At 44.3% G+C, this 25,241-nt stretch overlaps 1 protein-coding gene across 5 annotated transcripts in view; it reads right to left on the minus strand.

Moving 5' to 3' along the window:
* TTLL7 (tubulin tyrosine ligase like 7) overlaps nt 1–25,241 on the minus strand; it is a 72,090-nt gene that overhangs the window by 41,445 nt on the left and 5,404 nt on the right. For 4 of the 5 annotated variants that reach the window (XM_083444855.1, XM_083444854.1, XM_083444856.1 and 1 more), the window contains exons 2-5: nt 9,681–9,858; nt 8,468–8,599; nt 6,510–6,631; nt 4,539–4,606 (exon numbers count right to left, since the gene is read on the minus strand). In XM_083444855.1, coding sequence (XP_083300981.1) covers nt 4,539–4,606; nt 6,510–6,631; nt 8,468–8,599; nt 9,681–9,705 — 347 coding nt within the window. In that variant the 5' untranslated portion in view covers nt 9,706–9,858. Of the gene's footprint in view, nt 1–4,538; nt 4,607–6,509; nt 6,632–8,358; nt 8,600–9,680; nt 9,859–25,241 lie in introns of those variants that run through there. The other variant, XM_083444857.1, reaches the window with a different exon arrangement.

The raw sequence follows: 25,241 nt of genomic DNA on the forward strand, positions 1-25,241 counted from the left end.
ATATGAACAGGGTACGTACCAAAACGACACAAAAACAACCTGTAACATGTAGTATCAGCACAAAGGTTTGCCGACGTAACAGAGAACATTATTAACTTAACAACAGCAGGATTACAGAAAAGTCAAAAGGGGATTTGCTATTTAATATTTGGATGCATGGATTTCTCTCTTTTCCTGAATTCAATTATGTATTGTACATTCTGAAACTTCCTCCAACAACTCACAGGGAAACCCTTAAGGGATAGAATTTTCATTTGTACCATTTACACTATTTGCAGTTTATTCCTTCATTTACAGAGGACTAAGGCAGGAACACATTCATGGGAATTATTGCTCATTCCATTCACTGATACTTCTGACGTAAAGGGGAACCTTAATATGCCTAAAGTTTGAGGTACTTAAAGAGTTGTTTGTGCAGGGAAACATTAGAAGAAACATGTGCACTATGCCACCCCGTGCGGCATGTAGACAGCAAACAAAAACCTAAGAGCTTTGGGTGCAATGTATTGATTCCGCAAGGAGATTATGCAGGATTGCCATTGGAAAGAAGAGGTCTGTGCTTTAGATTTCTTGCCTCGTTACGAAAGTTGAAAAAACTGACAAGCACATCTGCAAAACCAGGACTGCAGCCAAGAACATCAAGGCCTCAGTACAATAGATAGCCTGTCACAAAAACTACTCGCTAACGGCGCAACAAAACACAATTGCCAATGTAGTTTTTTTTTATTGCTGTGCTCAGGATCATTATAGATCCAAATACTGGCACTGCAGTGACTCAGATTACAACCTAGGTACCACACACAAAATTGTATTACAGTCCCGTTTAGCAGCTCAGCTAGGTTTTTTGATGTTTGTACTTCTACAAAGGTGACAAAGGGACTTATCCTTTCATTCAAACGAAATGCCAATTCATCTCACTCAATCCGGGGTGTCCATCCATTGAAAGGCATTCCGCATGAGGCGATATGAACCCTCTTTGTGACTGAGCGTGATTTGTGATGTCTTTTGTGCATGCTAGTCATCAGGTGATAAACATGGTTGTAGGAACAGGGCCAATGGCTCAGTATTGTATCATCCAAAGGATGCTATCTAACAGATTAGACTCACATACACTTGGTGGTTGTTTCAGTAATTCAGAGCTCAGGGATGCTGATGCACACAGCTGATCCTCTTTCCCACTTACTAATCCACAAGACAAAAGATGGGGAAATCTCATTAGCAGCAAAAGTGACAATAATCCACAGAAAGAAAGAAACCCACATATGGGAGCTTTCTTTTGCCTAGGAACAACTCCTTCCACTACTGAACTGAAATACTGACGCTTTCAATCTTTGCCTGGGCCGCGGCCACTTATGTAAGCCCCTTTTGAATGAAAGCTAATGGAGCTCATGCCAGAGAACTTTCCTCAGTCCCACCTTTCCTTCTTGCCAAGAAATTAACTTGCAAATGTGAACATTTCCCTCTCCTATTCTGGACCAAGTTTAAGCTCAGGATACCTCTCTGCACAGAATGACAAAACTCATCAAAAGAGGACTTACACCTTTCGAAATCAAGGTGAGCATACTATGAGCACCTAAAATGGAAAGATGTGATCCTGGTCTTATTACCATTTGAACCTAAAGGATGGCCGCTGCACATGTGTAAAGTATAAAGATGTGCTCAGAAGGGGCCTATGTTCAATTTAGGCCCAGATTTCCTACCGAGCCAGGGCTCAGTGGTAGACCACATCCTTTGAACAAAGAACGTCAAGGAGTTCATAGAATCATAGAGTCAGAAGAAACCCTGATGGTTTGTCTAGTCCAGTGGTGGCCAAACTTGGTCCTCCAGCTGTTTTGGGACTACAACTCCCATCATCCCTAGCTAACAGGACCAGTGGTCAGGGATGATGGGAAATGTGGTCCCAAAAGAGTTGGAGGACCGAGTTTGGCCACCACTGAATTAGTCCAACCCCCTGCAATGCAGGAATCTCAACTAAAGCATCTACGGTTAGGAAAGATCCCTACTATATCCTTCGGAAAGCTACTTCTAGGGTAGTTGATATTGAACCAGATGGACCAATAGTTTGTCTCAGTATAAGGCCACTTCCTATATTCATTCTGGTGCTGCTTCTGGTCCTCTCTTCTTGCACTTCCGTATTACTGGCCTTGTGAGTCTTGGCAGCCCTTTCTAATATAATAGAGATATGAAAAAGCAAGTGACTCTTTATCGAGAGCTGCTCTAAGGCCTTGTAGATTAAACAGGATGCCCTATATAGCAACAGAAGGCATTCATTCTTTCTCTCTCTCTCTGTCTCTCTCCCTCCCTGCAAAAGGCAAAATGGAAGCAGGTACCTTTAACCCAAATGCCGACTGCAACAGACGACAACAGTCTAAGCACATCTACATCCTTATTTTATAATAGCTTGGAATTGCACATCAGAATGTATTAACTTTTTGAAGCCAAGGCGGGGTTTGAGAAGATAAGAGATGAAAATATGGGGCAATGGGGCTTGTTGCCGAATCCAATTTTCGCAGCTGGTGTCCTCAGATATATTGTCATGCCTGTCGCTGTTCCCTTTTTTTTTTCATTCACACAGTTGCCTCTAGACATCCTCTTTAGAACAAAAGCGAGGAGATTTGTTTTGCCACTTCTACAGCATGCTTTCTTAAAATGAACTCCCAGCTACGCTATAATTAATGGGTATGATTCAATGTCGCACAAACGTCGGATCTGCATGAGCATTTCAGCCTGCCAGACAGAACAATCCCCCGCCTCTCGCTGCATGCTGTTCTGGGGGGGGGGGGGATCGCCCAACCAGCCTGACCCTATTTTGAGGGGCACAAGGCAAGGAAAGGGGGGCGAGCTCTGTTGAGCAATTGAAAGCCCATGAATCAAAATTGTTCAATCTGCCCAAGTCTTCCCCCCCCCCCATTTGTTCTATGGCTAAGCTAAATGCCAAGATGGCAGACCCATGTTTTAAACACAGGTCTGTCCCACCCTCATAGAAATGAGGGTCAGTGGTCCAATTTTAAGAGAAAAAGGAACATGCAGTTGAGGAATGCTAACCACCTGCAAGCAACCTATGCCATATCCCCTCCTCGAAATGTTTTCCCCCAATAGTACTTTTTCTCTGAGTTGGGCTCCAGAACCAGAAATGATCTGCGTTACTGGATGGAGCCATTATTCCACACCCCTAGCCTGTTTTCCTCTCTCCCCCCAAGAATTTTTCTTTCTTTCTGCAGATCTGCATTAAGCTACATGGTCTTTAATTTGAAAAGCTCAGGTTCTCGGGAATCAAACCAAAGCGCACAGTTCACACAAAACAATTTAGGTGACCATCCCCGCATTAAGGAGCTAGATAGCAGGTGTTGCATTGGTCTACATCTTTGTTCAAAATCCTAATTCTTCACACACAGACACAAACACACACAGAAATAACCTGATATCAATAAGGGACCTGATCTCATAACCTTCACTTTATGCAGGGAGCTCTCATCAAGACCATACAGTAGGGACCAGAACCGCTCAAAGGTCCAGACATTGGTCCAAGAACCAAACAGGCATTTTGCCCTAGTTGAGGAACACATGCACTAAGACATACCTGGAAAAAGGTTACATACAAAACCCATCTTTTTATTTCTTGTCTGCTGCTTGGAAAGATTTCCCTACTACTTTGGGGGTAAAGCTATTGGAATATATATATATACACACACACACACACACATATATATATATATATATATATATATATATATATATATATAATCCCTTCTTCTCTTCCATGCTTCATTTTGCATATCATAAATCCCTGCATGTTTTACATAAACTAAACCACTCAGTATTCCATTATTACACCCAACAAAACCTATTTACACTGTTGAATTTATCTTAATGCTGCCAACGTTTCCAAGAGTACACAATTTCCCCCCATATATTCAATAAACATTTTCCAATCTTCTTTAAATGTATGTTCTTCTAGTTCTCTTATTCTATATGTTAAGTCTGCAAGCTGCGCATATTCCATCAGCTTAAGTTGCCATTCTTCTTTAGTTGGGACCTCGCTCGCTTTCCATTTTGGGGCTAACCAGCTATTGGAAGCATTTTACCACGCTAATAATAATAGCGTGCAGAGCAGTTCCCGAACCAGTCAAGCCAGAGGATCGGGCCACACTAATAACAACATAAGGAAAGTCCACCAGAAGAGGAGACCATAAGAAAGCCCATCTACTCCAACATTGTGCTTCCTACAGTGGCCCACCAGATACTTCTGAGACATTCACAAGTAGGGCATGGAAGGAACAGTCCTCCCTTTCTGTATCTCCCATTCAAATGATATTCTAGAGAACTGCTGATTCTGAATCAGAGCGTTCCCCATAACTATTGTGATTACACAGCCATCTGTCATTCACAACAGGGTCTTCATAAAACTCGGGGGCTAAAACTGATCCACAAGGTCCCTAGATGGCAGGAAACAATGCTACATTACAAAAAAAAAAAAAAAAAAAAAAGAGTTTATTAACCTGCGTTCCTTTACACACAAAAATTAAAAAGGAAATTACTTGCTCATGTTTCTTGCTAAGAAATCCTTCCTACAGATCTCGCCCATTCCTGGAAAGTGGTTGATTCTCTGGTGGGAGAAAAGAGGGAAAGACATACGTTAGGGAAGGGTCAGCAATTGAACTTACCAGAATTTATTTTAGACTTGTAATGAACTCAGTACCTACAAGAGACCGCTATTAATTATGCTAGGTAGATGCTGGAAATCTATTAGACAGCATGGACCTGTTTAATTATTACAGTGGTACCTTGGTTCTCAAACTTAATCTGTTCCGGAAGTCCATTCCAAAACCAAAGCGTTCCAAAACCAAGGCATGCTTTCCCATAGAAAGTAATGCAAAATGGATCAATCTGTTCCAGACTTTTAAAAACAACCCCTAAAACAGCCATTTAACATGAATTTTACTATCTAATGAGACCACTGATCCATAAAATGAAAGCAATAAATAATGTACTGCAGTCACACAATCACTCAATCAGTAGCTGAACTGGGTTCCACACACTCACAAAAACAAAACAAAAAAGCCGCAAAAAACCCCAACACAAAATAAATAGCAAAAACAGGCAGACCTCAGTGTAACACTCAAATCGGAAGTGTGGCACTCAAATTGGAAGCGTAACACTCAAAACAGAGCACTTTTGGCATCTGGAAAAAGTTTGCAAACTGGAACACTTACTTCCGGGTTTGCAGTGTTTGGGTTCCAAGTTGTTTGAGTACCAGGGCGTTTGAGAACCAAGGTACCACTGTACTGGGTTTCAGGCATTCACTCTCCACCCCACCCCACCCCGCCAAGCACTGAAAGACCATATAAGAGAGCTATAGCATGAGCTGCTCCTAACCTCTGCTGCATGCAAGAGCCATATCCCTACGTTCCACTGCTGTGTCAAAAGGAGGAATAAGATGAGGCGTGTAGTGGAGATGCAGTTAGCCTTCACGGCTCCACAACCGCCCTGACACGAACTTTTGAAGTGTGCAGTGATGTGACCCCCCCCCCTTACTACTTATAGCAATGTTTGGGGCCTTATAGTTCCAAGCCCATTTAATCTTACAGCAATTGCACATGAAGGATTATCAACATTTTCCCTTTAAATGAAGCAGCATGAGAAGAAAAGGGGCACCATGTTGGGTTCACGGCCGTGCCAGGATCTAGACTTGGGGTAGCCAGCAAGGGCCACAAGGTGTGGGAAAAACAATTCTCATCAGCTCCAGGGGGCAATGGCCAAGGAGGATGGGAACTGAACTTCTGGGGAGAACCATGGTGACTACCCTTGATCTCCCAGACTTACATCCAAGCACACTAGTTACTGGGACCTCTTTGTGGAACTCAATATAGTTTTGGGCAATCAGATTTCCTTTTAGGAAAACTGAAGCAAATGGGAGAGAAAAGGCTTGTGGATAAGCACAGAGGAAAGGGTGAATCAGTGGGCTGCTCTTCAGGTGAGCATATCTGGGTAAACTCATTTACAGAGAAGTAGTGACTGACTTATAGGCACGCAGATCGGGCGAGGGCCCATTTGAATGAAGACATATAATCAGCATGCCAACACTTTCACTTGCTTACTGTATTTAACCGATGCACAGAAGCCTGAGAGTGCTTTTCTCATGTTACCAGCTTTTGGTTTGGGAACAGGAAAGACTGAAGCTGTCCATCAGCTTCAGGTGGTGAAACATTAGCAAAAAGGGATTTGTGTGTGTGTGTGGAGAGAAATGTGCAACCACCAAATGCAGAATCAGTTTGCACATCAACCCCCCCCCCCAATGAAATCTAGCAGACCTCTGCCAACAGGAAAGTCAACGCTTGCTTCCCATTATGTCAGTAGAAGGTAATGGGTACAGAATCATGAATGCACAATCAAATATACAGATTTCTCCCCCTACACACACCAAAGTTTGAGCAATACAGAAATGTTAATATTTCTTCTACTTTCCTGATCAAGGTGCCCAAGGCTACCTAGTTATTTCTTCTTTGTACCTGGTAGTTTCGGAGCTCGGCGATCTTTTCCTGCTGCACAGCACAATCACTCCAGATGAGATTTGCCGTCTCATCGTCATCACGAGTCTTTACATAGCCCATTTCTTCAATTACTACGCGTACTGCAAGAGAGGAATAGGTACAAGGGGGGGGAAATCAAACTAGACTCCCAGGGAAAGTACACATAATTTAGTCATACAGCAGTACTAGCACACAGGCTTTTATTGGGGTTTTTTAAGAAAAACAACTTGTGCTGCTCACCTTACGATATTTAATTTTGCAAATCTAATCCTGCCGATTGCATAGTTTTAATCATTGCGCTGCTGGGGCTGGGAGCAAACATTAGCTTGCTAAAGGAACCAACAAGAGCTTGTCGCTCAACCAAAAATGATTGAGGAATAACCTATTTAGTTCTCAGCTGCATCTCTGACATGAGATCGGCAGCAATATGTTGGCTGTGAAACGGGATGAGAAGGTTGACCTCACAAACAAGGGTGATTTCTTATCTAGGCATAAATAATCAAACAGAAATCTGTTGGTGTGCACACAAGAGGTTGGTAGAGCGATTGCTCGTGCCTGACATACCAAAGCAGGGGGAGAGGTCACAGCTGTGAAACGAGCAAAGGGGAAATCACAGAACTGTAGAGTTGGAAGGGCCATGTAACCCCCTGCAATGCAGGAATATGCAGCTGTCCAATATGGGGATCAAACCTGGAAGAGCCATAGCTCAAGTTCAGAGCATCGCCAGGTAGATCTGGGAGAGAACCCAGCCTGAACCCCTGGAGGGCCACAGCAAGTCAGGGTAGACAATACTGAGGTCTGCTTCAGCTGCTTCCTGTTGTTTCTTCCTATGTTTCTAAAGGCCTTGACAGAGCGATGCTTGAGTCTTATGATGAAACAGAGGGGCTATCAGAAGACCCAGTTGCATTTCTACGGGTATGGAAATCCTTTTACGGAAAGGGCAGCTGGAGACCTGCCATACGACCCCCTCCAGAGAATGACGTTCTGAATGGTAATTACAGGAAGACTATTCAAATGATAGCACCCTCGTCATAAGCCCCCAAGACCTAATTTCCTATGACTAAACTCAGAAGGTAAAAAGCCAACCTCCGGCCCAGCAAGAAATGCGCTCTCTGCTCTTTTGCAAGCCATGTGTAAAATTAATGTGAAATGGGTGAGGCGTTGAGCTTAATGCACTGTGAGTAGTCCTTTGAAATGTTTGGCGCTGGGATGATTTAATAGAAGGCACTTAACGCACACATTCCAGCAAATGTGCGAGCTCTTACAGAACCGGGACTAAGCCTTTAAGGAGCTATTCTCTCTCAGGTGACATTTCAACCAAGCATAAATAAACCAGAGTTTTAGGGCGCTAAGACTGGCTGCTGACTCTGCATCCAAAACATCTGGAAGTGCGACTCATACAGCAAAGGTTGATGCAGGCTGTAGGCCTGATCAGTGCCCGGGTGGGGAAATATTTGGAGTTTCATAAAGGCAGTTTGGGTTTATAGAATCATAGATTTGGAAGGGACTCTGAGGATCATCTAGTCCAACCCCCTGCAATTGAGTTAATACTCAAGTGTCCCATATGGGGATCAAACCTACAACCTTGGCATTATCAGCACCATGCTGTAACCAACAGAGCTATTCTCTCGGTGGCCAATTATAATAGTTCTATAATCTTAAATTTGTATATTTCATCTGAAGATCCCAGGGTGGTTCATCAATTCCCTAAGAACATAATAAGATCAGACCAGAAATTCGAGTAGCCTGGTTATTTCTCGCAGTAGCCAACCAGATGCCCATGGCAACCCACAAGCCACAATAGCGATAGTATCACGTTCTATCATACTTTGACCTGGAAGCTTTTTTAGCTATGTAACTGTCCTTGCTCCATCCACTTTTCTTTATTCTTATCACATAATTTAATTGTAAGGTAAGCAGAATATGTAGCTTGCTACCAATCTCATATTTGGTGCCAGCGACATTCGCAGTGATTGCTCCGTGTTTTTTCTTCTCTCTGACTTTCCTCCTTATTGTGCTTTGGTAAGGCAGCTCCGAGCTCAAAGTCAGAGAAGAGGTCCCTTGGTTATCTGTTTAAAAATAGGGAGGGGGGGGGATAAAATGCTATATCACCATCACAAAGTTCTCGCAAGTGGTTACAAAAGGTGAACTGAACACACAGGTAAGTTTCTTTGTCACCTGGTCTTAGGAGGCATAACAAAAGTACAAAAACCAAATTAAAAAGGGAGGACTTCCCTTTGGTTTAGGTCGATAAGGTATTGCAAACATCTTGGAGCAATTTACAGCTCACTCAGTCTCAGTCCTGCTCCAACGAGATGCAGGCGCAGGGCTATTTTATATTTTTAGGTGCATGCCCAAGACTATTTCAGGTGCCCAGGCCTTTTCTGAATGGCATTTTAAAATTACTGTCCGCAGCTCACCTTCCAGTCTTGTACCGTTTATTTCATTTTATTCTTTTGGGTAAACATATTGCACTTTCGTTTTTCTACACACCTCCTCTCTGAATTAGAAGAAGAAGAAGAGGAGTTTGGATTTGATATCCCGCCTTTCACTCCCTTTAAGGAGTCTCAAAGCGGCTAACATTCTCCTTTCCCTTCCTCCCCCACAACAAACACTCTGTGAGGTGAGTGGGGCTGAGAGACTTCAGAGAAGTGTGACTGGCCCAAGGTCACCCAGGAGCTGCATGTGGAGGAGCGGAGACGCGAACCGGGTTCCCCAGATTACGAGACTACCGCTCTTAACCACTACACCACACTGGCTCTCATATAATATAATGTGAGCGTTTTATAAAATCTCTTAAAATACAAATTAGGATACACCTTGGTCATGAAGGAACAGTGAGACCGTGTGTGGTTCTCCCACTTTGTATACACAGCATAAGCAGGGGAACACGGTGTATATGCATGTACATCAGGAAGCACATAATTCAGGTAACCCTGGAACTAGCCACTCCCACCCCCCTTTTAATATGAAAGAATGGCAGGGATCAGAAATATGGTTCATGCCATGCATTATGGCATATGCAGTCGAGGAGGCGCATGTGCACTGCCCAATCCTGTACATGGCATTGGCAGGCCTTGGAATTTTGCACCGTCCGTCTTTGACCAAATATAACCAAGTTACGAGGCTTTTTGCAAGATGGAAGCCTACCTCCTTCATTGGGCAAGGATGGCATGGTCACTGGTAGGGTGCAATAGCCGAGCCCAAATCCTGCTGCACGCACTCAGGAAACTTCAAAGGCCCTCCAAGCCAGTTCTCTGAAAGCTCTTGTCATACCATGTCAGTTCAAGATTGTGGCGAAGCTCAGTTCCGAAAAAGAAACAGGTGCCTGCGTTTAATAAAGACATGAACCCATTACGAATAACTATGGACAAAGTAAAATGCAAGGTTAGAAAGCAGTGGGGTTTTTGTTTGTTTTTAAAGGTACAGAATAAGAATCGGATTCTAGCGTCAAAGGAAGAGAACCTTCAGATCCAACCCATAAACTTCAAGGTGGAATTTTCCAAAACGTGTTCTGGTGTTTATTGCGTTAAAATTTGATCTCACATATTGTTTTAGAAAAGACATGCAAAATAATCATTACAGCCACTAAATTCCCCGGATGTTGCCCAGCATAGCTGAAGGTTGGGTGTCTGAGGTGGGTCTGAACCAGCTGAAGACCATTGACCTACTCTTGAGTAAAACTTAGCTGACTGTCACCCATGGACATTCTCTTTATTCCAAAGTTACATCAAGTAGCATTGTGCAAAATGTAGCTACGATGTAAAAGTACCAAACCTGTCAAATTCAAGCCACAGCCAATTTAAACTTGCTACATGATCACGGGAAGGGAGGGAAAACCACACAGCTATCAGGAAAGAAACCACTTTTTTGCTAACATGACAGATTAATAATGATGACAGAAGCTCTACTATGCTCCCGACTGATGCATAATATATTACAGTTTTAAAAGGGTAGGAGGAATGCCATGTCTTGAGTGCATTACAAGCCACAGTGCTTTTCTGGCCAGTTATGGACTTGACTGCACATACTGTACTCTCAATAGCTTATCTGGACTATAAACAAAAAAGCTCGCAGATGACAAGGAACAGGCACTCGAAGAACAGCTACAGAATGGCATTAATGTAAATGATGAGCAGGAAAAACTTGGCCTCTTGCACTGAAGTGCAGGGGACGCCATCAACACAGCCTATTTTGTTCATTCAGGAGGATTAAAAATATACAACGGGTAGATGAACATAATACTCATCAGCACTGGGGCAGAAAGCTCCATTCTCTATTAAATCATCAGCTCTCTGAAAAAGCTTCCAGAAAGAGAAGGTAAAGGTAAAGGGACTCCTGACCATTTGGTGCTCATCTCGCTTTATTGGTCGAGGGAGCCGGCGTACACCTTCCAGGTCATGTGGCCAGCATGACTAAGCCGCTTCTGGCAAACAGAGCAGTGCACGGAAACACTGTTTACCTTCCTGCCGGAGCGGTACCTATTTATCTACTTGCACTTTGACGTGCTTTCAAACTGCTAGGTTGGCAGGAGCTGTGACCAAGCAACGGGAGCTCACTCCGTCGCGGGGATTCGAACTGCCAACCTTCTGATCGGCAAGTCCTAGGCTCTGTGGTTTAACCCACAGTGCCACCCGTGTCCCTCCAGAAAGAGAACTGAGTCTTTTAAGATTCCCACTCATGATACATGTACTTGACTCACTTTTGCCTCTGGTAAAAGGCTTTTGCATTGTTTCAGAAGCCCACAGACAACAGAGGGACAAAAGTAACATGTGTGTTGTTTGCCACAGAAAACCATTATGCTGCTCTCTTGCCACTTCCAACTCTCTTTTAAAAACATTACCTGCCTCCAGTCTTAAACAGCATGCAACAGTGCCAAGGTAGGAAATGTTGGCTTGGTCTCTGGACATTCATGTTGGATTATTAAGCTGAGATGTGCAGAAGCCTTGTGCCACTCCTTACCACCACCATAGTATGCCATGGTTGAATACTTCCTAGAACAAATTACCGTATCTTCCCATTATGTCCAAACCAGAACACTATGGTTGCCAGAACTGAAGGAAAGCAGGATTTGAAACCATCATTTCAGATCACAATTTGCTCCAAAACAGTTTGGACGTAATGGGCAACCAAGGTTAATTAACCCAGGAACTCTTCGACCATGGAGTACCAAAAAGAGAGGGTGAAAGCAGTGACGTGAAAAGGAAGTATGCAAGCACAGAGCTCGTGCATATCTTTGCTTACTAGGCAAAGATAGATCTCCAAGCTGGGTCAGCTTCAAACAAACCATGGTTAGCTGGGTCAAAGTAAAACAAATGAACTAACCGAGTTAAACAAACCATGGCTTATACAGAGTGAGAGAAAAGGTATGACAACCTGACTTTGGGCCAATACATTATCTTGCCTCCTTTTACAAGTTGCTAGAACCAGGCAAAGGCCAGAGAATGTCTCTCCAGAGCATCTCTGATAAGGTCTTGGGCTGGGCCAAATTATTTGATTGTTGAGATCTGGACTTGTCCACTTCCAGGGCCAAGCCCATCCAAAATGTAATAACATGGCATACACAATATCAGGCTAATCTGAGAAAGGATTTCAGCAATGCATATTTGGAAGGGAAATCAACAACTGGCCTTTCAACTGATTAGTTTTAAAGGAACACATTGCAAATCAGCCAGCCATTCTTAGAACATCACCTTGGCTATTTTTGCAAAGGGTTTCATGTTTTCAGTTGCTACCAGCAGATTGCAGGAACAACATAATCGTTGTGATTCAACTCATTAGTTCAAAAAGTGTTGATTATGTAACAAAAGAAAAAAATCAGAGCAGCTGCTAACAAGCAGCCTTTCTTTGTTCTTGGAGACATAGTTCCTACACCCAACTGCAATAAGGTCCTAACTAGAAAAAATATTGGTGAGCCATTTTCAGATGGCCTTTTCCTTTAATTCCACCCAGCCCCCCAAATGCAGCCAAGTGAATTGGATTGGGACAGCAGGACTAGGAGGGGTGGGGTTATAATTACCCCTTATATTGTTTTCCTAAAGTGTAGTAGTTGTAGGGCTGGACTAGGACTTTGAAGACCAGCATCTTTAAGATATCAATCTTCCCTTCTTCTCTTTCCATGGTTCATTTTACATATCATAAATCCCTGCATATTTTACAAAAACTATACTACTCATTATTCCATTATTGCATCCATCAAAACTTGTTTACAGTGTTATCAGCTGTACACAATTATTTCCCATATATTCAACAAACATTTTCCAATCTTCTTTAAATGTATGTTCTTCTTGATCTCTTATTCTATATGTTAAGTCTGCAAGCCGCGCATATTCTGTCAACTTAAGTTTCCATTATTGTTTAGTTGGGACCTTGCTCGTTTTCCATTTGGGGGCTAACAAAACACGGGCCGCAGTAGTAGCATACATAAATAACCTGGGAATTTCAGTCTGAATTATCCCCAACAGAAAGGACTCTGGTTTTTTGGGGGAAGTACTTTTGAACATTTCTTCAAGTCATTATGGATCATTTCCCAATACTCTTTTACAAGTCCAGAATCAGAGGTAAACTTTAGAGACACAGGAAGACACACATCATATTATTATTATTATTATTATTATTATTATTATTATTACTACTACTACTACTACTACCACCACCACCACCCACCCTTCACCAGAAGGTACCAGGGCGGGTCACAACAATGTAGAAAAAATGGAGCAGATTAAGCTCCTGAGTTGTCTTCAATGACAGGTCCATTTAGAGCTCATAGCAATAGACCAATTTGGAAGCAACCAGAGCATAGAGTACCGTAGACAAATCATCTATGTCCAAAAGGTCTGCAGCTGGCCAGAGCTGGAAAAAGGAACTCCTAGTCACCAAAGCTACCTGAGCCTCCAGGGATAAGGTTGGATCCAGTCCCCAAACTATGGACCTGCTCCTTTCAGAGGACTGCAACCCCACCCAGAGCAGGGCATCTTACCACTTCACAGATTTGAGAACTCAGCACGCATAACACCTCTGTCTTTTCAGGAGTCAGCTTCAATTTATGAAGCTAAGGAGGTGCCTGTTCTGTGCTGGATCACAGTGGTTTCAATGAAGGGCCTTTCCTAGCCCTCCCTAGAGATAATAGACACTGAACCTGGAATCACCTAAAAACAGACAGGCCACACCTGGAAGCCCACGTTGTCAAACCAGACTCCAAACATAATATGGCACCTTAACTGCAAATCAAATGGGAGGGTCAAGCAAGGAATTAACTCCCTTCCCTGCATTAATGGAAATGGAGGGTCTGTGTATTCAGAAACACGTGTTTCTCGACCTCAATTACCCCGAAGCAAAGCCATGAAAAACCCAGCTCAATTTACAAGCTAACCTTCTGCTGCCTCCAAGCGACAAGCATGACGACATTGCAAGGTCCACTGGATCTGTAATTTCAAGTCACTGCAAACCCTGACCTCAGGGTGCCCAGTCTTCGTCATGCCTTGAAATGCTGGCGCCAGGACTCAGCACCATGCAGGAAGAGCCACTCGCGAAGTTAGCAGGAAAGCTTTGTGCTCATGTAATTACTAAAACCAGCATTTAAGAACAAACGTGATCTGGTGACCGTGTATTTTTATGCACAAGGAATTCTCTGATGCTTGGAAGAGAGAGAAATATCTTGCAATACGCCGCAAACGTCTTCCATTTCAGAGAAGTCTGCTCTGCCAGACAACTTTTCTTTTAAATAGATGGGAAACTGCAGTACAGTGGTACCTCAGGTTAAGTACCTGAGGCATCTGGTGGAGAAAGAGCTCCATATGCACAGCAGTGTAGGATGCAAACTTATACAGTGGTACCTCGGGTTAAGAACTTAATTTGTTCCGGAGGTCCGTTCTTAACCTGAAACTGTACTTAACCTGAAGCACCACTTTAGCTAATGGGGCCTCCTGCTGCCGCCACGCCGCCAGAGCACGATTTCTGTTCTCATCCTGAAGCAAAATTCTTAACCCGAGGTACTATTTCTGGGTTAGCGGAGTCTGTATCCTGAAGTGTATGTAACCTGAAGCGTATGTAACCTGAGGTACCACTGTACAATGGAAGATTTAGAGCTGAGCCGAACATGCCTCTTCCACCAACACAATTTCCCCACTGCTGATTAGGAGGCAAATTCAGAGAAACCATTTCAAAGCATGAGCACCTGCAAGAGTTCCCCAAAGTTTAGAGAGGTGCTTAGCATTTAGCAATTGTATTGTAGCCTGACTTGCTCTGCTGTTTATCACTTGCAGGAAAGAAAAAAAGCAGGATGGAAGGGGAACCACCTAGAAAATGGCTCATATACACTCTCTAAACCTTTTAGGAACTTTTGTGCCTCTCTCACCCAAACCCCACCCCAGGCTTGGGGTCCCTTCTTCCTTCTCCTTTCCATCCAATTTAGAACCAAAATGTCACCACAGAAACACAATATATTTATAAATATGCATTTAAAAAGGTAAAGGGACCCCTGACCGTTAGGTCCAGTCGTGGCCGACTCTGGGGTTGTGGTGCTCATCTTGCTTTATTGGCCGAGGGAGCCGGCGTACAGCTTCTGGCCAGGATGTGGCCAGGATGACTAAGCCGCTTCTGGCGAACCAGAGCAGCACACGGAAATGCCGTTTACCTTCCCGCCGGAGCAGTACCTATTTATCTACTTGCACTTTGATGGGCTTTTGAACTGCTAGGTTGGCAGGAGAAGGACCGAGCAACGGGAGCTCACCCCATCACGGGAATTCGAACCGCCAACCTTCTGATTGGCAAGTCCTAGGCTCTGTGGTTTAACCCACAGTGCCACCCACATCCTGCTAATGTATTCTCTGAACGTGAGAGTGGCTCAGTTGGTACGGCACAAGACGCTTAATCTCAGGCTCGTGAGTCCCATGTTGGGCAAAATATTCCTGCACTGTGGAGGGTTGGACTAGATGACCCTTGTGGTCCCTTCCAACTCTACAATTCTCCAAATCAAAACTTGCATATGCTTTGCTACGGCTGGCGCAGCATTACAATCTGGGAAATGAATAAATGCTTGCCTCAACTCGCAGCTGGACCATGTTTACACAGAAGGTAGGTCCCTTCAGGCAAGCCTCTCCTAATCAGCCACAGGCATTTGCATGGCAATGTGGCAACAACAACACATGGTTGTCACAAGGATTACTGACACAGTATTCGTGAAACACTCTGCACAGTCAAAAAGAAATATTGAATCATTTAGGATGAGGGTTCAACCATGCTCCAACTCAGACGATTCCAGCCCAGAAGCCCCTGGAAGACTAGATTCTCCTCAGCTCCAACAAAGTAAAAAGACTGCCGGTGTGGACTGGTCCCCTTTAACTGAAAAGGCACCTTTAGGGGAAGGCACAGCTTGCGATTGGGACACAACTGCTCAGTCCAAGTTTGACTGCCGCTGAAGCAACATCAGAGCTCTGCCCCCTATTAGTATTCAGCCTGAACTCTGCACAAGGCAGCCTTGCCGCAGTGTAAAACAGATGCAGTGCCGGTAAGACAAGTAAATGGGTGCCCAAAGGATCCTTTTTCATGAACCAAAGGGGCTGGATTGACATTTTAGATGAAACGTCCTCTTCTCCCCTCCATCATGCCTTAGTTATTGTTAAGTTGTGGGTGAACATATCAGACAACACAGCGATTCTTCAGACAGCTCTTCTTTATTCACAGGCCAGAACAGAACTGAACTGAAGGGTTCAGCCAGCCTGCTTATATAGAGCTCCACTAGAACGCAACAGTAACAACTTTCTGTAACTATCCAATCACTGAACGTCACTTTCAATTCCTTATTTGCATATGTGGACCTGAGTGAAAACTATCTACAGGATCCCCCTGCCGGCCCTGGGAGAGAACTTCAGTACATAACAGTTATGATGATTAGCGCTGGCCGCTGTACAGAACGAAAGCCATAATGGCAGCCCAACGCGGGATCCTCGGACATTATAATCTTTAAATCGCACACCATGTAGGCATAGTCAAAATCAGGCCAAGGGAGTCAAATGCATTTCGAAGAAGAAGAAGAAGAAGAAGAAGAAGAAGAAGAAGAAGAAGAAGAAGAAGAAGTCACCGCTGCCTAGGAATCTTGGTGACATGTTTTAAAACCCCTGTATTCATAAAGCAGATCTCTGAGAAGGATTTAGCTGTCAAAAACAGAGTTATTCAAACAGCCTTGCTCTCTACTGGCAAAGGATGAAAGATCTGAAGGTGAGCACATCTTATGTGCTTTATCTTCAAAATGTGCTCACTGGTGTTGGCTGTACTGCTGCCCCAGCATTTACTTCAGAGTCTAGCAGATCGATTTTTCTAAGAACAGAATTTCTTCTTCTCACTGGTACAACCACTTAAGAGAGCACTGCAGATACATCAAGGAGAAAGAGCATCAGCAATAACTTCTCTCTTTCTCTTCCTCCCTCCCCCTCCCTCCCTCTCTTTCAAACTAGGTCACTTTAACACACACACACACACACCCCTCTACCAGTTTTGCGCTTTTGTCCTATTCTGCTTTCAACTTTGGAAGGAAGTAGTGCACCGTGTTCGCAGGGTCAGTAAAAGGAAACCTTTTTATTAGAAGGCTCACGATGAAGCACATCAGCTTTTGTGTTGCACAGAACTCTTCCTCGGGGTAGATGAAGAGGGGGGGCACCATGTGGCATTGTATGAGCTACTAGACCACACTTCTCTAACATACCCTCCAACATTTCTCTGATGAAAATAGGGACATCCTAAGGAAGAGCGAGTTGGGACGTGGGTGGCGCTGTGGGTTAAACCACAGAGCCTAGGACTTGCTGATCAGAAGGTCGGCAGTTCGAATCCCTGCGATGGGGTGAGCTCCTATTGCTCGGTCCCTGCTCCTGCCAACCTAGCAGTTTGAAAGCACGTCAAAGTGCAAGTAGATAAATAGGTACCGCTCCGGCGGGAAGGTAAATGGCATTTCCATGCGCTGCTCTGGTTCGCCAGAAGCAGCTTAGTCATGCTGGCCACCTGACCCGGAAGCTGTACGCTGGCTCCCTCGGCCAATAAAGCGAGATGAGCGCCACAACCCCAAAGTCGGTCATGACTGGACCTAACGGTCAGGGGTCCCTTTACCTTAAAGGAAGAGCGAGACATTCCGACTTATGTAAATCCAGGACCGTCCCTGGAAAATAGGGAAACTTGGAGGGTCTGCTCTAATTGTGTGCTGCAAACACCTGCAGCCCTGCTACCTCCATCCTCCTCCTCTTCCTCCTCTCTCTCTATCTTCATGTTTTAACATTGCTCCAGAAATGTGGAAAGAGAAAGAGGGGGAAAGATGGAAGAGAGAGAAAGTGATTTCTGAACACACAGAAATGATGCTACTGTTGAAAACTCAGACGAGTGTTGACAGGTTCCTAATGCATCTTGTGGGCGTCTGAAAACTGACAAGTTTTCCCATGTGTGGGAGAAGCCACTATTAATACCAAAACTTGCATAGCTGTCAAGTGTCCCTTATTTGAAGGGACAGTCTCTTATTCCAGCGCCATGTCCCGCTGCTGTCCCTTATTGATGGATGTCCCTTAACTGCCCCTTAAATGATGTCCCTTAAATTTCAAAGGAAGCAGCTCCTCTCCCTCCCTCCCTGCTGGCCAGGGAGGAGGGAGGCTCCAACTGTGTTGCTTGGCTGTGTTGCTCACCCAATAAGAAGTCTAAGAATGACTGGGGGGTGGAGCTTGCATGCCTTGTGTATGGCTAGTTAATGCAAGCTGAGGGGGTTTTTGAATGCCGGACGCCATTTTGTTGCACGTGCTGCTGCAAACTTTGCAGTGCAAAGCCAGGCCGGGGAGCCATCTTAAGTTGAGGCTGCATAGGCCTTGTGGTGCATGTGATTCAGATTCTAGTCAGTTGAACCTCTGGTTACAAAGTGTTCTCGAAGCTACCAGCATGAGTTTGACCAGACTGCAGGAGGACAAGAAGACTGGAGTGCCTGGAACAGGTGAGGCTGCAGGCCCCTTATTTTGGCTGCTGGTCCCTTATTTTCAAGGCTGCTGGTAAATTATTTTCAAATCTGTAAGTTGACAGCTATGAACTTGCCATCTTCCACCTGCCTTTGGGGACATTCACAAAATGCATCCAAGACAGGCAATATCCTTGCGTGGATACTTCTGGTATCAGCCACACATCAGGTGGAAAATTAGAAGTGGATCCCATATTACCAGGTGGGGTTAAAAGTTGGGCCTCTGAGTCACTAATAACCATTGAAGACTATTTTATAAGCTTCATTATAAGCTCTGTACTCTGATGGTTCATACTCATTTAAAAGCTGCAGGCCATGGAGAAAGGGAAACCTATTCCATCCCTGCGAACAAAATAAGCGCATGTACCAGCAAACTAGGCCATACGTGCTTTCGAAAACAAAATGAAAACCTTCACAATAAAGCATGTAGCTATGCTTCTTAGCAGCTAAAAATAGAAGCAAATGTCAGTCCAAGGACAAATTTAGAAGTAAACACAGACTAATGTGACCATAGAAGAATATAGCTAGTATCCTCCACACACACAGCAAATGTAAAAATGACTTTGTTGACACATGGCTAAATTTGTGTTACATATGTCTTCCTTCCGGAAGACTGGTTCATTTTCCAAAGTGTGTATTCCATATTGTCTCAGAACACAACCCAAAAAAACAAAACAATTAAGAACTCTCTCGCGGGGAGGCAGTTTCCACTGGGTCACAATCCTGCCCTTGTCTTAGTACCACCTCCCAAGCAAGCTCAGCACTGGCAGCAATGTAAGAGGCAGGAAATGAGAGCCAATCCAGGGAGGGGGGGTGAGATTTCCCTGCATGGAGAAATAAGCTTGAAAATTGCATTTAGAGCGTCTGCGAGGAAAAAAGACTGACAGTCACAGCTCTCGGCAGCATATATTTGCAGGTGAAATAAATGTATGCTTCCACTTCAAGCACTAGTTTTAGAACATATGCAAAGCAGATCTATAGTGTATACCCATTAAAACATAACATGTCATCGAAGCCTAAGGCTGCAATCCTACGCACCACTGAACTCTCGCTGAACTCAGTCGGATTTGTTTTCAAACAAGCATGCATATAGGTTGGGCTGTAAGCAGCTGAAGCATTGAAGGATGTCTCAGGCCAATGCTTATAGAAAGGGGTGGAGCATTGTTTTAAATTTATTAGGTTTACTGTCTTCCGTTCACCATAATGTCCCAGAAAGGGTCACAATGATTCAAAATACATTGTTGGGTTTTTTTGTTTTTTGTTTTAAATCATTTTTCCCTTCTGATGCATACACCATGAAAAGCCAAAAACAACTAAGTTGTGAGGCCGGCTGAAAACATCGTATTAAAGTTGTCAACTGTATTATTTTTCACAGCTCTGGGTATTTTAGCAAATTGCGAAAATCTCCGTCCTCAAAACAGTCTAATCGTAATGACTGCAGATCGAAAGTCTGAAATGGAAGTCTGAAAGTTCTCCATGCGTTCAAAACTAAAAAATTGTGCTTAGTTCACCACTAAGCCCATGGTTATTGGGTAGGGTGGACACATAAGCTGCACTCAGCCCACCAAAATCTTTCCCCTAGAAAAGCTTCTTGCAGATAGCGATGGAGATGCATAACTCAACGGTTGCCTGTACAGTTCTCGCTTGTTTGACACAACTGAATGCCTATGGCCTGGTTCACACAAAATGAGAAGCCATGGCTTGTTTAACCCACTAATGTTTTGTTTGAATGTGTGTATGCAGTCCAGCAAAATAACCATGGTTTGTTTTCTGCCAACAAGCCACAATGTTTGTTGTTCCATATCTATACATTAGCTATTATGTCTGAGCTTAACAGCCTTTCTTCATCCCATGATTTGTTTGACCACCCAACACCAAGATGCTCAGCAGCCTGCAAAGGCCTTTGAAACTGGCGCAACTGGAAAACAAAACAAAGCATGGTTAAAACAAACTATAGCCAACAGTAGAGAAACGAGAAACGCACTGGGAAATGCAGAAACAGCAACAGAAGGAAAACTAAAGGAGAATTATAAATTGAACAGCATTTCTTATGTCCATTGTTCCAGACAATGCTGCAAGCAGCAAACAGAGCTGCTAGGGGATCTGGAAGTGAAGAAAACTCAGCACTAATAAGGTTCACACTGGCCCACCAGATTTAATTTTTAGCCAAAATCCTACGGTCAGTTCATCCAAAGCATTTTTTGCACTCCGTTGTGCATGCTCAAACGGTGCGGCAAGTGTAAATGTATGTGTGCATTACTACGCCTGTTCCGCCTTAAAAAGGATGCAATCAACCTTTATCTCATGCACCTGTGTTACAAGAAGGCAGGTATGAGTTACATTTGATACCTCAAACTCGCATTCTGCAAGTATTCACACCCAAGTACAAACGCTGCATGGAAATCAATACTCTGGTGATAAAAATATGCTGCTCAAGTAGCCAACTTCTTATGAAGCGTACATCAACATATCTGCAGAAAGCAAAAGGAACTCTTCTTTCCCATTATGCACTGCTGAATTCAGGAGGTGGCTTTTCGGGGGGGGGGCAACATGTTAATGTACCACCAGCCCATTCTGATGACAATCCGCGTTGAAAGACACAACAAAAGGCAGAAACTGCACAGCTAAAAGTAGATTAAAGAGAAATGGCAGGACATATGCTGACTATCCTGAAACCAGTTTCCATAGCCTTGGGCAAACTGCAGAAATATTGTTGCTGTTTTGCTCATGCTGCTGAACTTCTGAAAGATGTCAGGGATGTACAGTGGAGAAAACAAAGAGATGCCTCTTGACAAAGTTAAAACTATGGGTGTCAAAGAAACAAATGGATCAACTGTCGATGACAATTCATTTTCTTGCCAACATTCTCAGTTCCCAGCACCGATGGCAATGCTTAAGCGTTAAAGTAGAGGCGGTCACCATGACCTGGATATCCAGAAATCAAATATTAGCCATATGAAATATCATATATTTCAAAACTTTAAGAAGTATGCATTGTATGCCAGCGCAGTGGTGCTTGGCTTTGTTTGTTTGTTTTGTTTTTGCTGAATTTGTCGAGATCATTTTAAGCATGGCCAGAGACTGCCAAGTATATAATACATGGATGTAGACAGCAGCAGGCTTTTCTGCAGATAAAATAAATATATTTGGACAATCATTCAGAAATCAATTGGCAATTGACAAAACAGGAAAGCATGCTCCCTTTTTTCAGTCTAGCACTCCTATCCAGGAGACTACTGACCCTGTTCAGGGTTACCTCAGGTTACATACGATTCAGGTTACAGACACTTCAGGTTACAGACTCCACTAACCCAGAAACAGTACCTCAGGTTAAGAACTTTGCTTCAGGATGAGAACAGAAATCGTGCTCCGGCGGCGCGGCAGCAGCAGGAGGCCCCATTAGCTAAAGTGGTGCTTCAGGTTAAGAACAGTTTCAGGTTAAGAACGGACCTCTGGAACAAATTAAGTTCTTAACCCGAGGTACCACTGTATAAGTTTGCACCCTACACTGCTGTGCATATGGAGCTCTTTCTCCACCAAATGCCATCTGTACTGCTGCCACCATGCAGCCTTCCTCTCAAACTGGCTGGTGCCCTCCAGATGCTGCTGGACTTCAACTCCCATTAGCCCCAGCTAGCATGGCCAATGGTCAGGTGTGAGGAGAGCTGTAGTCCAACATCTGGAGGGCACCCGGTTGGGGAAGGCTGGTGCAAGGCAAGGGGAGCTCAGGCCAAGTAGCTTGAAAGCAACAGTAGTGGAAACCTTCTGTTTTGAAATCACTGTGCAACCAAGAGCGCAGAAGCCCCTGATGAAGAGGGTTCACTCAGAAGACACTGGATCTCCTGAAACTACAGGTGTCTAGTTCACCTTGGAGGCTTCTTCTTCTTCCTCTTCTTCTTCTTCTCCTATCAATTTGGTACAAGTGCCTTTCCTTCCTCTTCCCCAAGTGGCTTGAACCATTTCACAACTGGGGGAGCTTACTTTATTATCATTTATTATCACTATTGTTATGCCTACTGGCGCGGTTGCTCAAGAGCGAACAGGCAAGATCCCCGCTGGTCTTTTCAAAGGCTTTATTATCGGTGCAAAAACATTTACAGTGCAGAACGTCTCAGTTCCATGTCTTGCTCAGTCACTAGCAGAATCTGAGAGTGGGCGGTCCTTAAACCTTCCCCAGCAGAGTAGTCTCTTGACCCCCATCTGATGCCTCCCTCTCTGTGCGTAAACCTTCTGCGCAGAGAGGGCGTGGGCAAAGGGGGACCTGCCTCCCCCCCCCCTTTGCTCATGCACAGTGTTTTGGTTCTCTCTTGCATCCTCCGAGCCCTGCATCTCTTCCCCACTAGAGGCGGGGCTTCCCTCCTCCGCGGCGGAAGTGCTGCTTCTCACGATCTTTGGAGGCTCCCTGTAACCCAGCTGCCCTTCCACCTCTCGCCTCTGAGCTGATGGAAGTTCCCTGACAGCTATAATGTCATCAATGCACATGATGCCACCCAAGCAACAGGTTTCTTAGGTCTTTGCCCAGAAGAGGCGTACAATCAGTGTTTGAAATTAGCCAGGCGCATTTTGCACTTGGCTATCAGCCACTTGCAACCGTGGCGCCTGACCTCTTCGTCATCTGGAGGTGCATACCTGGGGGGTCATTGGCTCCTGACTCTTTTCGCACACTAATACCACATCCTGTAGAATTCTACCTTTTATATTTCATCTGCGCCATCAGAATGAATTTCAGGAACCAAAGTGCCTTTTCTGTGCAGCCTGAGCAAGAGCTCATTGCTGCCGCTCGTCTTCACTTCCCCCACCCTACTGCCCTGCTCACAGTTGTGCAGAATATTCTTACATTATGACTGGTCTGTGTCACCATTAAGGAGAAAAAAGGTAAGACTGTCCCTGGATAAAGTGACTTTTCTTCTTTAAGTTCACAAAGCTCTTAACCTAGCTGGAGGTTGTCATCTGAACTTGCCAGATGTTTAACTGAGAATCTATCACAGTCAGCCCATCATTGAAAAAAAGACTTTAGAGCCATCTTGCCCCAAAATGGCGACTAGACATTCCATTTTGGCGACTGTAACCTTTGTTTAAGGAGCTTTTTGGCGCCTAGCTTATATATCTGAGTTTCTAACACTGCTTACAATCGAAAAGCAGGGAAAGCAAGACAGGAGTAAACGGGGGGGGCTATGCAATTGTTTTGATGATGCAGACTTTGGCTTAGTTACAACAAGCCAGCGCTCCCCAGTCAGATGTTGGTGGACTACAACTCCCAACATCCTTGACTCAGGCTGGAGTTGGAATCCAACAACATATGGAGATCACATTAGGTTAGGGGCAGCTGCAATAGGCTGCTGAGACCAGGAGAGACAGGACACTTTTCTCTTGCACAAAGGCACTGTTCTTTGGCAGGTAGACAGCCTTACGCCTGAAGCATCAAAAATAAGAGATCGCTACTCTTCAGCACAAGGAATAGTAGGAAAAGGAGGAGGCTTGTGCAACAGAAACATCAGGACCTGGCCAGAGCGATGTAACAAAACTACAGAAATCAGTATCTAGAAGATCTTGCATCTGGAGACACTAACCGCTATAATCACATATGATGTGGTACCAAGCATAAGCTTCTCAAACTGTATTCTACAGAAAACCCTGGGGTTCTGCAAAGCAATTCAAGGAGCTCTGCTAAGAAAAAACTGCAAAGGCAGATTTTTGTATGATGTCTACTGAGCTGCAGCTGTGGGGATTAAATGCAACTACTTAAGCAATTGTCCTAGGAAGGAATCCCTTCCTCTCCTTTCCCCTCCTTGCACTTTCCAGGGGTTAAATTTCAGTAGTGGCCAGCAGGGCAGCCAGAGGGAGCATCATGGTCTGTTTCCAAGAGAGGAGGGGCAAGCAGTGGGGAGCTTGGTGGGGTGCAGGTGCAGCTGCGGAGCCGATCCGCTGCTCACTGCTGTACATTGCTGAAAAGTCGGGTAAACAATGCTTCCCTGACCACTAAGGTCGCTGCGTTTAAAAGTTGCCACTCTGGCTGGCTCTCCCAATAACCAACACCCTCCCCTGCTTTTATTTTATTTTTAATCATGTTAAAAGAAATTTACTCGGGCAAGTGTTCTGCCAAAGTTCTGTTTAAAGTGAAGGGTTCTGCCACTGGAAATGGTTCTAGACAAAAAGTGTTAGGGAGCCCTGCAGCCCAATGAGAGAGTGCTTTAAATTCTACCCAGTCTACAACACCAGGGGTTTTACGAAGATACCATCTCTCTCCTTTAGATCTTCAACTGTTCAACAGAGCTAAAAGTGATCTACCTTACGTGGCTGTTGTAAGGACAACCAAAAAGTACTTTTGCATATTAACATAGGATGGAGAACGTGAGAATAATCATGGATTGCGTCGTAGTTGTACAAATTGATAACAGGGTGTCCTCTCCCATTATTTACATTCACTTTCTCAGTTCTGCACTCGAATTCTGCACTTGAATTCTGCATTTTCCAAGACTGGCTGTGCAATCGGATACATGTCCAACCAGAACTATGTCCCAGTGGTGCTTTCTCCTAGGTAGTAAGTGTATGTAGGGCTGCAGGGGGTTGGGGCTGCACTCCCCACTGAATTCAATAGGACTGACTTAGGACTGCAATGTAAGCTCCTTTTTTGCCTACAAGATTGGGCCCTGGCACTACAGCAACAACAATTTATTTGAAAGAAAGAAAATGCATTTCTTCCCCTTGAAATTGAGCCCATTAGCACT

Source organism: Podarcis tiliguerta, assembly GCF_965153285.1.
Source record: "Podarcis tiliguerta genome assembly, chromosome: 6".
Lineage (NCBI taxonomy): Eukaryota > Metazoa > Chordata > Lepidosauria > Squamata > Lacertidae > Podarcis > Podarcis tiliguerta.